The sequence below is a fragment of the Anomaloglossus baeobatrachus genome, chromosome 1, assembly GCF_048569485.1.
Source record: "Anomaloglossus baeobatrachus isolate aAnoBae1 chromosome 1, aAnoBae1.hap1, whole genome shotgun sequence".
In the NCBI taxonomy this organism is placed as follows: domain Eukaryota; kingdom Metazoa; phylum Chordata; class Amphibia; order Anura; family Aromobatidae; genus Anomaloglossus; species Anomaloglossus baeobatrachus.
In genome coordinates, this window is record NC_134353.1 from 363,259,988 (window position 1) to 363,275,161 (window position 15,174).

Sequence of the window (15,174 nt, forward strand, 5' to 3'; positions counted from 1 at the left end):
GTTTCTCCCCACACTACAAAGACATACTAATAGGGACTTTAGATTGGGAGCCCCAATGGGGACAGTGAAGATAATCTCTCTATAAGCAATGCATAATAATGCCAAGCTACAAGGCTGAGAATATGTAGCATATTTTGCTGGCCCTGGCTGATGTCCTAATAGGTCATTTCGGGTCTCGTGACGTTACAGAGTTGCAGTGGCTAGCTTATAATTAAACACGGCTATAATATAACAATGTACTGTTTATATCAATAAAGATGATTGAAGAAAAAAAATGACACCCAACTACGATTACTCTCACTTCGGCACGCCCACAATCATTTCTATCCAATCCGGTCTTTCGGTGACGAGTGGCCCCGCCTCTTCCTGCTCTCGCTGCTGATCCTGTGAAGGAATGATTTTTTTGTTTATGCCTCGCTCGCCCCGCCCCCGTCCGTGACGTCACCCGTAGAGCTTGCGCCCGCTTATTGTCGCAGGCCGCGAGAACTGGAGCGAAGAGGGTAGCGGAGTCCGCTGTCCCGTGTGGTGCTGTGTACGGGGGAGCCGGCCCGCGGCCTCTGTGCAATGGCGGCCGTGTCTTCCAGGCGCTCCCAGCAACAACAAGTGTCCGGAGCCGCCGGCCAGCAGCAGCCGCCTCCCCCGTCCTCCTCGCCTCCGCCGCCGCTCCCCGCAGAGCTGCAGTCCCCTCCTCGCAGCCCGGAGATGCCTCTCGCCTCCCAGCGGCAGGGCCCGGATTCCCAGCCTGAGGGAGAAGCCAGCTCCGTGCCGGGATTCCTGCCCAGGCCGCTCTCTCCTCCTCCGGGCGAAGCCGCTGCCTTGTTGTCACCCAGCCCCCCGGCCTTTCCTCCAGCGCCGGCCCCCAGCTCCGGGAGCAGCTCCAGCTCCTCCACCAACAGCCTGTCCTCCGCGGGCAGCCCGGCCGAGAGCCCCGAGAGCGCGGGGCCCCTGAGTGCGGTGAGCGGAGCCTTCCGGGAACTGTTCGAGGCGTGCAGGAACGGAGACGTGTCCCGGGTGCGGAGGCTCCTGGAGCCAGGAAATGTCAATGCCAAGGACATGGCAGGGAGGAAGTCCACCCCCCTGCACTTCGCAGCAGGTCAGAGGCTTGTGTGTGGGGATAAGGGTGCCAGGTATAGCTGAGGGGTGAAAGGCTGTGCTTCTGGTGGCCAGTGCAACCAGCAGCAGATATGGCTGAAGTCCACCCCCTGCACTTCGCAGCAGGTCAGAGGCATGTGTGTGTGGGATAAGGGTGCCAGGTATAGCTGAGGGGTGAAAGGCTGTGCTTCTGGTGGCCAGTGCAACCAGAAGCAGGTATGGCTGAAGTCCACCCCCTGCACTTCGCAGCAGGTCAGAGGCATGTGTGTGGGATAAGGGTGCCATGTATAGCTGAGGGGTGAAAGCCTGTGCTTCTGGTGGCCAGTGCAACCAGAAGCAGGTATGGCTGAAGTCCACCCCCTGCACTTCGCAGCAGGTCAGAGGCATGTGTGTGGGATAAGGGTGCCAGGTATAGCTGAGGGGTGAAAGGCTGTGCTTCTGGTGGCCAGTGCAACCAGAAGCAGGTATGGCTGAAGTCCACCCCCTGCACTTCGCAGCAGGTCAGAGGCATGTGTGTGTGGGGATAAGGGTGCCAGGTATAGCTGAGGGGTGAAAGCCTGTGCTTCTGGTGGCCAGTGCAACCAGAAGCAGGTATGGCTGAAGTCCACCCCCTGCACTTCGCAGCAGGTCAGAGGCATGTGTGTGTGGGGATAAGGGTGCCATGTATAGCTGAGGGGTGAAAGCCTGTGCTTCTGGTGGCCAGTGCAACCAGAAGCAGGTATGGCTGAAGTCCACCCCCTGCACTTCGCAGCAGGTCAGAGGCATGTGTGTGTGGGGATAAGGGTGCCAGGTATAGCTGAGGGGTGAAAGCCTGTGCTTCTGGTGGCCAGTGCAACCAGAAGCAGGTATGGCTGAAGTCCACCCCCTGCACTTCGCAGCAGGTCAGAGGCATGTGTGTGTGGGGATAAGGGTGCCAGGTATAGCTGAGGGGTGAAAGGCTGTGCTTCTGGTGGCCAGTGCAACCAAAAGCAGGTATGGCTGAAGTCCACCCCCTGCACTTCGCAGCAGGTCAGAGGCATGTGTGTGTGGGATAAGGGTGCCATGTATAGCTGAGGGGTGAAAGGCTGTGCTTCTGGTGGCCAGTGCAACCAGAAGCAGGTATGGCTGAAGTCCACCCCCTGCACTTCGCAGCAGGTCAGAGGCATGTGTGTGGGATAAGGGTGCCATGTATAGCTGAGGGGTGAAAGCCTGTGCTTCTGGTGGCCAGTGCAACCAGAAGCAGGTATGGCTGAAGTCCACCCCCTGCACTTCGCAGCAGGTCAGAGGCATGTGTGTGGGATAAGGGTGCCATGTATAGCTGAGGGGTGAAAGCCTGTGCTTCTGGTGGCCAGTGCAACCAGAAGCAGGTATGGCTGAAGTCCACCCCCTGCACTTCGCAGCAGGTCAGAGGCATGTGTGTGGGATAAGGGTGCCAGGTATAGCTGAGGGGTGAAAGGCTGTGCTTCTGGTGGCCAGTGCAACCAGAAGCAGGTATGGCTGAAGTCCACCCCCTGCACTTCGCAGCAGGTCAGAGGCATGTGTGTGTGGGGATAAGGGTGCCAGGTATAGCTGAGGGGTGAAAGGCTGTGCTTCTGGTGGCCAGTGCAACCAAAAGCAGGTATGGCTGAAGTCCACCCCCTGCACTTCGCAGCAGGTCAGAGGCATGTGTGTGTGGGATAAGGGTGCCATGTATAGCTGAGGGGTGAAAGGCTGTGCTTCTGGTGGCCAGTGCAACCAGAAGCAGGTATGGCTGAAGTCCACCCCCTGCACTTCGCAGCAGGTCAGAGGCATGTGTGTGGGATAAGGGTGCCATGTATAGCTGAGGGGTGAAAGCCTGTGCTTCTGGTGGCCAGTGCAACCAGAAGCAGGTATGGCTGAAGTCCACCCCCTGCACTTCGCAGCAGGTCAGAGGCATGTGTGTGGGATAAGGGTGCCATGTATAGCTGAGGGGTGAAAGCCTGTGCTTCTGGTGGCCAGTGCAACCAGAAGCAGGTATGGCTGAAGTCCACCCCCTGCACTTCGCAGCAGGTCAGAGGCATGTGTGTGGGATAAGGGTGCCAGGTATAGCTGAGGGGTGAAAGGCTGTGCTTCTGGTGGCCAGTGCAACCAGAAGCAGGTATGGCTGAAGTCCACCCCCTGCACTTCGCAGCAGGTCAGAGGCATGTGTGTGTGTGTGGGATAAGGGTGCCATGTATAGCTGAGGGGTGAAAGGCTGTGCTTCTGGTGGCCAGGGCAACCAGAAACAGACCTGGGTGAAGTCCACCCCCTGCACTTTGCAGCAGGTCAGAGGCATGTGTGTGTGTGGGGATAAGGGTGCCATGTATAGCTGAGGGGTGATATGCTATGCTTCTGGTGGCCAGTGCAACCAGAAGCAGACCTGGGTGAAGTCCACCCCCCCCTGCACTTCGCAGGAGGTCAGAGGCATGTGTGTGTGGGGATAAGGGTGCCATGTATAGCTGAGGGGTGAAAGGCTACTGTCAGTTCTTCTGGTGGCCAGTGCAACCAGAAGCAGACCTGGCTGAGGTCCACCCCATTGCACTTCGCTGCAGGTCAGAGGCATGTGTGTGGTAGTAAAGATGCCAGGTATAGCTTATGGATAAAAGGCTGTCAGTGCTTCCGGTGGCCAGTGCAACCAGGAGCAGACATGGCCGAAGTCCACCCGTTTGCCCTTAGCTGCAGGTCAGAGGCATGTGTGTGGGTATGTGCTTCGTCACTCTTGGACGAAGCACACGAGCTGCGAAACGCGCGTCAGTGTTGGTGGGGGCTGCTGTACTGATACCCGCTGTGGATATATTATATTGTGGTAATACTGTGTATGCTTTTCAATTCCTAACTTCACTGCCTCTTGCTTATGTGTAGTAATTGTTGTTTGATACACTTGTAATTTTACTAAGTGGCTGTGATTCTTGTTTGATTAACATACATAGATATATAATAGCTTTTTTCTTCTATCCCTGTAGTATATGGTGGTGTGACTATTTTACCACAAAGTGCCGTGTCCCCCATTTGAAAACTCCACCCGTCTTCTGGGTGGTTCCATTTGATAATTCATGATTTTTTAAAAAATGTTTTCAGTAAAGGATATTTTTCACACACATATTGCTTGCTTTAGTGCTACTTTTGGTGTTTTTAGAGGAGGAAAATTTGCCTGATAGTGTCTTATCCACCTAGGGGTAATCTTAACTCCTAAATATTTTAGAGTCCGCACGCCGGGTGTATTTGAAGTTACGCTTGAGCTGCTGTAATTTAGATTCTGGTATATTAATAAGCAACGCCTCGGTTTTATCAGAGTTTAATTTATAGCCTGAGAGATCAGCATATTGGGCCAATACTTCATGTAAATTTGGAAGTGAAACTATAGGGTTGGTCAAGGACAGTAAAACATCTGCAAACAGAGTCACCTTGAAGGGCGTAGCCCTAACGCACACCCCCATAATATCTGGGTTCAGTTTAATTTGGGCGGCTAATGGTTCAATACTTAGTACATATAAAAGTGGGGATGACGGGCATCCCTGCCGTGTTCCATTTCGAATATACAAGGAACCCGAGTGAGCGTGGGGAAGACGTATTGCCGCAGAAGGGGATGAGTACAATTCCCTCAGCGCTGAAATAAAAGGCCCCGACAAGCCAAAATGACCCAATACAGCAAACATAAAGGACCAATCTAGCCTGTCGAACGCCTTTTCTGCGTCTAATCCTAAAAGAAGGGCCTCTCATTTCTCCCTGTTCACCACCTCCACCTGATTCAGGATCCTGCGAGTGTTATCCCCTGCCTGCCGTTATCGGACAAACTCCACCTGATCCTTATGTACCAAGTGGGGAAACCAATTGTTCAAGCGTTCAGCTAGTAATTTTGTGAATATTTTGAGGTCAGAATTTAAAAGGCTAATAGGACTATAACTCGCGCAGTCCATCGGATCTCTATCCGCTTTAGGGATGACTGTTATAAATGAATGAAGAAGTGTGTTCGGTATGTCCTCCCCCTCCATAAAGAGATTGAAGAGGCGAGTCATATGTGGAACCAGATCCTCAATGTTTTGTAATATAGATATGTAAACCCATCAGGGCCAGGCAATTTATGGTTCGGCAGATCTTTAATAATCTGATAGATCTCTTCTGGGCAGATTTTCTGATTAAGGTCATCCAAGGCTTCAGAAGATAATTTCGGGAGGTGGCATGAGTTCAAATACTCAATCAACGCCTCAGCTCTATCTTGGGGCGTCAAAGATCCCGGTGTGTAATGGAGTACAGCGAGGCATAGTATGAATGAAAAAGCTGGGCAATTTTTTCAGGATTATATTGTGATGTTCCCGATGAATCTCTAATGGCACACGGGGTGGAAGCCACCATTTGATCTCTAAGCTTTTTAGCTAGCATCGTATGTGCTTTGTTACCGTATTCGTAAAATTTCTGTCGGGAATAGGGAAGTAACTTCTCCACCTTCCCGTGTGAAATCTTTCAGCTTGGATCGCACTCTTCTGCTATGCGTAGGGCACTCTCACACTTGCCGTAACACTCTTTTCAGTCTAGAAGAGAGGGCAATACATTCCCCTCTGAGCACGGCCTTATGGGCCTCCCACACCGTCGGGAACGAGGTGATAGATTGGGCGTTCTCCTCCAAAAAATGTCTGGAGGGCCTTACGTAAAGATTCTCGAGAGGAGGCATTAGTTAATAGAGACTCATTTAATCTCCAATTAGTAGGCTTCACGGGGCTTAATTCTAAGTCCAGGGTTACTGTTAAGGGGGCGTGATCCGACCATGTGATGCTGCCAATATGGGCATGTTGAAGCACTCGAAGGGAGAGGACATTGCCAAAGACATAGTCAATTCGACTATGCGACCCATGGGGATGCGAACAAAAGTGTATTGTGCTGTCGGGTTATCAATCCTCCAAAGATCATACAGCTGGTGTCTGCGGATGAGTTTATGGAAATTGGCTGGTAGAAAGGAAGACCTGCGCGGGGCAGCGGAATGTGAAGGGGCCAATATCCTGTCCGCCTTATCCGAAAATACCATATTAAAATCTCCCCCTATGATATGTGCAGCGGGAGACTAGACAAAACAGAGGAAACAAACCTAATCTGGTTAGAGTTGGGGGCATATAAGTTATACAGAATCACCGGCTTTCCACACAAAGTACCCAATACAATAAGAAAACACCCCAAGGGATCTGCTTCCCACTCAGTCACCTGGAATGGGCAAGTACGAGAAATTAATATGGCAACTTCCGCTTTCTTAGTTGTGCCTACCGCCGAAAATGCTTGGGGAAACCAATGGCGAGCGAAACTAAAAGAACTCGTCGCTGTGAAGTGCGTCTCCTGTACGAACACGATCCCAGCTCTAGACCTGCGCATCTCCTGAAGAACCAACCTCCTCTTCACATCTGAATTCAGCCCCTTAAGGCCTAAGCCACACGGCGAGAAAAACAGTGCGAGTGAAGTGAGATAAAACATCGCATTCCCCTCGGACCAATTCTAGCCTGTGTGTCAGCACCCATGAGTGATTTTCTCAGCCCTAATCGGACCGAGAAAACAATCGCAGCATGCTGCGATTGTAATGCGAGACTCTTTCGCACCCATTCAAGTGAATGGGGCGAGAGAAAAATCGCACTGCACTCGCGGTACACCGGTGTACCACTAGTGCATTGCGAGAATGGCAATAGCCGGCTACGCAGGAGAGAGGGAGAGAAATCCCTCCCACCCCTCCTGAGTGCCAGCCCGCCCCCCGCAGCTGAGGTCTGCTCGCACGAACGGACCTCAGTTGCAAGGACACACGCATGACACTCAGCTCTGCTGTACTGCCAGCACGAGCCGAGTCTCATGCAAGGGGATCGCAGTAGTCCCCGTGTGGCCCCAGCCTTACATTAATACTCAATAATTTAACCATATTACAGCTTTAAAGAATCGAAAGCAAAGATCATTACTAGAGGGCTCCTGTTACTATACATATGACCCAATCTCCGAGAACCGTAAAGAAAAAGAACACAGCTACTTTGATGTACTGAATACCTGTGTGTAGAACATAAAAACAAAAAAACAACAAAATGATATCTTGCATACCTATAGGTAAAACATGTTGGCAACCCCCCCCCAGATATAAACATAACCAATTTCAAGTATTAGGGAAAAAGTAAGAATGAGGTAGTCAATACCCAACTCCCACTATCCCAGTAACAGTCACGTAATAGTTGATCGTAATGAAGAGTACCACTCTCTATATAAGATCTGCACTGAGAAAAGTTAAGTGCGAGTAAGTTAGCACGACTCTACTAGTAGGAGAACAGCAAAACTCCCTTAAAGAAAAAAACAATCTTACGGTTGTATTCCCCACGCCCAGGAGTCTTTAAATAGAAGAAGATCTCAGAAAATAAACATTTATATCCAGATAAAGCCTGTATCCATGGACCAAAATAAAAAAGGAACCACGTTGCCACGGTATCCTCCAAAGTCCTCCTCAGGTAGGCCCTGCAACTCTCGATCTTCTGGGACGGCGCCTACGAGAAGAGGTGGCCGGCTGCCACGTCTGCAGAAGAGGCGACGTCATCGGGGGACCAGACCACTCTGAAGGTCTGATACCGGCACATCCAAGGCACGACAGAAGGGTATCAAATCTGCAGGGGTTCTCAAGCTCGCTGATGCTTCTCCCCATCTTGCTGAAAGGCTAAACGGGAACCCCCATCTGTATGGTATATTATTATCCATCAGGGTCGACAGAAGTGGGCGGAGGGCTTTTCTTTGCTGCAAGGTGATCCATGAGAGATCTTGGAATATTTGGATCCTGGTGTCCTGGAACATCACTTGGTATGGCGGACGAGCCCTGCTCATTATTTCCTCAAGGCGAAAATCAGTAATGTGGCATATAATGTCTCTCGGGTTGCCTTTCAAATCCTTGGGTCGCAGAGCCCTGTGCGCTCTATCTATGGATATAGGGTGATCTGGAGGTCTCTGAAGAGTGAATTAAAGATGGTCTGCAGTATGGTTATGTCCTCTTTCGCCTGTGCTTCTGGTACACCCCGGACCCGGATATTATGCCGTCTTCCTCTATTGTCCAAATCTTCGATATGTCGTTTCAATTCTGTAATGACCTCTGCCTGTGAGGAGGTCTGGGATTGGAGGAGGTGAATGGCGGTCCTGGCTTCTCTATGATCATCTTCCACCTGGCTTATTCTTTTAGAGATGGAAGCAACATCTTGTTGGACTGCTGCTATTTCAGACTTGCAGGCATCCTTCACTTCAGAGACTAGAACCTGGAAGTCCTTTTTTTGTAGGTAATTGAAGTACATGATCCCACCAGTCCGCAGGGGGGCATGGGGATTGTGGATAGGTCATCAAGGTCACTGGGACTCCAGTGCTCTTATGGGTGCCTGTCATTTGAGCAGGGGTGCTGTGTTTTGATTTATTATTTCCTGCCCGTTTGTCAGGTTCTAGCTCCTGTCCTGTGCCTTCTTTAGGGAGCTTAGCAGCTCTCTGTGGCTTGGGGAGGGAACCCCCTTCCTGTTGCAGCCCGAGGAGAGAGGACACACAGGCAGCCCGTTCCATATCTGTGATATCCCTGGTGGGCAGGGGAATTTCATACTGTTGTGGGCCTGCCAAGTTATCACCTGGAAGCACATATGAGATCTCCTCAGTGTTGGGCATGTCCTGCTGCCCATCCCCCTCCCAGGGCTGGGGAGCTGATATATCAAGGCTGAAAGAGTCCCTCGGGGAAGCAGCAGCCTGCACGGGCCCCAGAGCAGCATCCCAGCTCCTGCCTGTGTGTGTGCTGCCCACAGGAGAGGGAGGTATTTGACCTTCATCCAGCTCCATATCCTGACCACAGGACCCGGGTGAGCGAGACAACGTGTCCCAACCCCCCCCCATCCCATCCCTGTTCCAGCTCCCTGCTGCTGTGATGGCTCACCGCTGTCCTCCGCTCCGAAGTCCAGTGCCATGGGGGAGAGCACTCCGTCTCCCTCCTCCAGCGCCGCCATCTTGATCCTGTGCTAGTCTCTGCCCCCGCCGACCGCAGCCGCTCCGTGCACGCCGCCGCCTCCTCCAGACGATCCACCGGCCAGGCCATTGCTGTAATGGGAGGACACCATCACCGTCGGAGGAGCGTTTCTCCCATCTAAGAGTGAGCAGCCGCCATCATGCTTTCCTGTCAGCAAACCTCCTTGCAGCTCCTGTGTTTCCCGCACCAGTTACGAATCCAGGGGAGAGGCTGTGGTTCCCAGGTCTTAGGGGGTCTTTTTTTTTTTTTTTTACCCATTGTAGATCTTCTTTGCTAATTTAAAGTGCTTATTAAACTCCTGGGTGACTGAGCTCAGTCCCTAGACGTCCTTCCTCATAGTTCCGGCCACGCCCCCTCAAAATCCCTTTTACCTTGTACAAATCTCCCACTTTACCAGCACCAAAGCAACCCCAGACCATCGCATTACCTCCACCATGCTTGACAGATGGCGTCAGGCACTCTTCTAGCATCTTTTCAGTTGTTCTGCATCTCACAAATGTTCTTCTGTGTGATCCAAACGCCTCAAACTTTGATTCATCTGTCCATAACACTTTTTTCCAATCTTACTCAGTCCAATGTCTATTCTTTTGCCCATATTAATCTTTTCCTCTTATTAGCCATTCTCAGATATGGCTTTTTCTTTGCCACTCTGCCCTGAAGGCCAGCATCCCAGAGTCGCCTCTTCACTGTAGACGTTGACACTGGTGTTTTGCAGGTACTGTTTAATGAAGCTGCCAGATGAGGACCTGTTAGGTGTCGACTTCTCAAACTAGAGACTCTAATGTACTTGTCTTGTTGCTCAGTTGTGCTGCGGGGCCTCCCACTTCTCTTTCTACTCTGGTTAGAGCCTGTTTGTGATCTCCTCTGAAGGGAGTAGTACACACCGTTGTAGGAAAGCTTCAGTTTCTTGGCAGTTTCTCGCATGGAATATCCTTCATTTCTAAGAACAAGAATAGACTGTTGAGTTTCACGTGAAAGTTCTCTTTTTCTGGCCATTTTGAGAGGTTAATGGAACCAACAAATGTAATGCTCCAGATTCTCAACTAGCTCTAAGGAAGGTCAATTTTTAGCGTCTGTAATCAGCAAAACTGTTTTCAGCTGTGCTAACATACTTGCACAAGGGTTTTCAAGGGATTTCTAAACAGCCATTAGCCTTTTAACACAGTTAGCAAACACAATGTACCATTAGAACACTGGAGTGGTGGTTGTTGGCAATGGACCTCTATACACCTATGTAGATATTTCATTAAAAACCAGACGTTTGCAGCTAGAATAGTCATTTACCACATTAACAATATATAGTGTATTTCTGTTTAATTTTAATGTTGGCTTTATTGACAAAAATGTGCTTTTCTTTCAAAAATAAGGAAATATCTAAGTGACCCTAAACTTTTCAACTGTAGTGCAGCTCTTTTTTTTTTTTTTTTTTAAATTCTTTTAATTTTTCCTTAAATCGTTATTTCTTTGGCAGACCGACCAAATAAACTGCAATTCAGGATTATTTTTCTTTGCTTTTCACAGTGCTGTACAATTGATCAGTACAATTACAGAAATAATTTTCATTTCAGTATTCATAAATTTATTTTTTTTTCTTCCTCATTTATTTTACCCATTATGTTTCTCCAAAAGTCGTACAAAATACCTTACAAGGACATTGGAACATATCAATACATTTTTAGCGCTGATTTCCCTATAAGGCCACTTCCAATCATGAGATTTAGATGATGCAGAATTTCTGACCCTATTACATGAATTAGGTTACTTGCGTTTTTTATTTATTTTTTTTATTTTTGCTGGTTTTTGTCTCTTCTTGCTATGTCATCTTTTTAAATAAAGCTGCTCTGTTTTTGATTTGTACTTTGACAAAACTTTGTGTGCATAGTTTACATGTGTTTTATGATGTGTTTCTGCAGCACAAACGCACTAAAAACACATGGTTTTGACCTGCTGACTTTCCACATCTAATGCAAGTCCATGTGAAAAATCCGCACATAAAACTCAGCGTACCTGCAAGAGAAATTGACATGTTGTGGATTTGAAACGCACACCGCAGGTCAGTTTATGCTGATATAAAAAAGCACAGTGGACATGAGGTCTATAAAGCCCATCCACGTTGCTGGAACTGTAAGGCTAGGTTCACATTTCCGTTAAAATGTATCAGTCACAATCCGTGGCTATGGTAAACAACGGCATCCGTTTAGCGAATTCCGTTGGGTCCCATAGACTTGTATTAGTGGCAGATTGCGACTGATGACCATGCGTTGCATCCGTTGCGCCGCGGTCAGTAGTTTTTTGACTGACCGCCGGGCGGGAGCAACGCAGAATGTAACGTTTCTCTGGCCGTCAAAATTAACGCGCCGCGCAGGAATCTGTCGCCATCCGTCAAGCTTGTAATGGATGTCTATGGTGCTGGATTCCGTCGTAATCAGTCTTACAACAGAATCCAGCGCTGGATTCAGTCAGGCTCTACTGAGCATGCCCAGCATGTTTGGCACACCCACTGGGCTGTCCCAAACACAAACAGATCATGACTGATCCGTCAAAAAACGGACGCACAGCGGGTGGAACGGACGCGATGGATCAGTTTTTTCACAGGATTCATGTGCAAGGAATCCTGTAAAAAACACATCCGTTACGTCAGTTGACATCTAAAAAACAACTGATCTGTTGCTGACGGACCTGACTGATTTAAAACAACGGAAATGTGAACCTAGCCTAAGATGTTATGTGTTTGACACAATGAAAATACACAGCGTCAAAAAATCATCATAAATGTATCATGGGTACACAGCCTAACTGTGGCTAGTATATTATCCCCAGGCTACATGGCAGAGCTGGTCACATTCTGACTGGATGTATCCAGCCTTGCTTAAGTCACTTATATTAAGTGAGCCCACGCATGTGTAGTCGGTAAGCGACCGCATTTATGCAAACCACATACTTGTAGTCACATGCTCGGCATCAGAGAATCCTGACAGTGCACATTGTGCGAATCTATTTTCCTTGGTCATTAACCCCTTAACGACCGCGGGCCGTAAAATTACGTCCTAAATGACATAATCTTACTGCCCGCGGTCCTCCGGCGGCAGCATGCCGCGATCGGCACACATCTCAGCTGATTTTCACAGCTGAGATGTGTGCCTGCTAGGCACGAGCAGAATCGTTATCTGCTCGTGCCGATTAACCCCTTATAATGGCGCTGTCAATACATGACAGCGCCATTATAAGCGCAATCGCGGTAAAGTTTTACTTACCGCCGAAACCGGAAGTCACGTGACGCGATCACGTGACTCCCGATAGTTGTCATGGTAGTACAGGGTCATGTGATGACTCCTGTACTACACATGAATTGGTTTCACTTTCGCTGTGCCCGGGGCACAGCAAAAGAGAAAGACAGCGTATCTGCTGTTTACAGCCTTCCAGCTGTGATCAGCAGATACTGCAGAGCGATCGGAATGCTGATCGCAATAGCCCCCTAGGGGGACTAGTAAAATAAAAAAAAAAAGTAAAAAAATAAGTTTTAAAAAATTAAAAAAAAACAAAAAAACCTAAAAGTTCAAATCACCCCCCATTCGCCCCATTAAAAATTAAAGGGTTAAAAAAATAAAAAATATACACACATTTGGTATCGCCGCGTTCAGAAACGCCCGATCTATCAAAATATAAAATCAATTAATCTGATCAGTAAACGGCGTAGCGGCAAAAAAATTCCAAACGCCAAAACGACGTTTTTTTGTCGCCACAACTTTTGCGCAAAATGCAATAAGAGGCGATCAAAACGTAGCATCTGCGCAAAAATGGTACCGTTAAAAACGTCAGCTCGAGACGCAAAAAATAAGCCGTCATTGAGCCTAAGATCCCGAAAAATGAGAACGCTACGGGTCACGGAATATGGCGTAAAACGTGCGCCACTTTTTTCGGACAAACTTCCGATTTTTTTTTAACCCCTTATATAAAAGTAAACCTATACATGTTTGGTGTCTACGAACTCGCACTGACCTGAGGCATCACACCCACACATCAGTTTTACCATATAGTGAACACAGTGAATAAAATATCTCAAAAACCATAGTGCTATCGCACTTTTTTTGCAATTTTTCAGCATTTGGAATTTTTTTGCCATTTTCTAGTACACAATATGGTAAAACTGATGGTTTCATTTAAAAGTACAGCTCGTTCCGCAAAAAATGAGCCCTCACATGACCATATTGACTGAAAAATAAAAAAGTTACGTCTCTCAGAAAAAGAATGGCGAAAAAAAAAAACGGAAAGCGAAAAATCGGCCGGTCGTGAAAGGGTTAAAGCAGTTGTTCGGTCTAAATCCACTCTGTGACTGCAGACTTGTGAATCCTTACAGCACACGCACTGTGGCCGCGAATATGTGACGTGCATACTCCAGTGAGAATCCTACTAGATGGGCACGGCATCGCTCAATGCAAGTGACACCAAGACATACTCACAATGTGCAATGTTAGGATTCAAAAGTATACAGTCATTCCTTTAAGGAGTTAAGTATGACAATTTTTATAGATTGGGTCTTTTGGGACATGGCAATTTCTGCTCCATTTCTGCATCTCTTGGCAGAAAAAATGTTTTTCATGCGTTTTTGGTGCAGATTTCGCACTCATTAGTATGAGTGAAATTTGTACCAAAGACACTGAAAGACGTCACACTCATGGATGATTTCACGCCACACAGGTTCTTGAACATCACTTCTCAGCTGAGCTCCGCTCATTATGGTCATATGATCGTGACATCAGCACAGGTCCTTCATTACCACTTCTCTTCTGTGCTGATATCACGATTACTTCACCGTAACGAGTGGAGCTCAGCAGAGAAGTGATGTTGAAGGACCTGTACTTTTCAGACTATAAGGCGCACTGGATTATAAGGCTCATTAGCAAGGAGAGCCTGCTATGGCACCTAGGTTCATATATAAGGCGCACCGGATTATAAGCCGCAGCGCATTAAGTTCATGACAGCTGTGAAAAAGCCGGGGTGCAATCCGGAGTTCAGGTGAGAGCACCGGAGATCACCCTGGCCTGTCTGCAGCTGTTATGAACTGAACCGCAATCGCCGGGGAATCAATCACTCAGCGCTCGCGGTACAGTCTAGGCTGCTGTCTGGAGCTCAGGTGAGAGCCCCGGAGTGCACTGCAGGTACCTGAATCCAGGCTTGGCATTACCGGAGATTCCTCCGGTAGCCAGTCCGACGCTGCTCTTATATACAGCACTCTAACATGCTGTATATAAGCGCGCAGGCCACACTGTAGAACATAAAACACACTTTACTCACCTATACCGGTCGCTGCAGTGCTGGTTGGCCAGATGGGCGGCGCTGTTCTTCAGGACTGGCGCCTCCTCTTTCGGCCATCTTGCTCCTCTGTCTTCTGAAGCCTGTGTGCATGACGCGTCCACGTCATACACACTTGCTGGCACTGAGGTCCTGCGCAGGCGCACTTTGATCTGCCCTGCTCAGGGCAGAGCAAAGTACTGTATTGTAGTGCGCCTGTGCAGGACCTCAGTGCCCGTGAGTGTGTGTATGACGTGGATGCATCATGCACACAGGCTTCAGAAGACAGAGGAGCAAGATGGCCGAAAGAGGAGGCGCCGGTCACAGAGAACAGCGCTGCCCATCTCCGCAACCAGCACCGGAGCGACCGCTTTAGGTGAGTAAGCATGTCTTTTAACAGGAGGTGTAATGCTCGGTTGTATTCATATACAAGGCGCACCGGACTATAAGGCGCACTTTCGATTTCTGAGAAAATCATAGGCTTTTATGTGCGCCTTATAGCCCGAAAAATACGGTACAATGCTCGGGCCGTGACTAAGTTTAAAAAAAAAAAACAATCATGCCTGAACTTGAGTAACAATAACGAATAACGTTTGGAACACCATTCTAAGTCTGAACTGGGTGCAAAAAACCTAAAAAAACATCACTATGGGGAGATAAGGTATGCACACCAGTGACTATGTAAGGGGAATACATGGAATAGCAGAAACTGCTGTGTGAATACTGACTTGAAAAATCCAATAGCTATATGTAAGAGTGAAAATGTGAAAAATGGAATCTGCATTACTGCCATGAACATATGAATCAAGAGAAATTTAGCT

General features: G+C 48.5%; 1 protein-coding gene across 2 annotated transcripts in view; it reads left to right on the forward strand.

Annotated features, from left to right (window-relative positions):
- Window positions 1-387: 387 nt before the first annotated feature.
- Window positions 388-15,174, forward strand: part of TNKS (tankyrase) — a 349,200-nt gene continuing 334,413 nt past the window's right edge. The window contains exon 1 of one of the 2 annotated variants that reach the window (XM_075352460.1): window positions 388-1,093. In XM_075352460.1, coding sequence (XP_075208575.1) covers window positions 565-1,093 — 529 coding nt within the window. In that variant the 5' untranslated portion in view covers window positions 388-564. The remainder of the gene's footprint in view (window positions 1,094-15,174) is intronic. The other variant, XM_075352461.1, reaches the window with a different exon arrangement.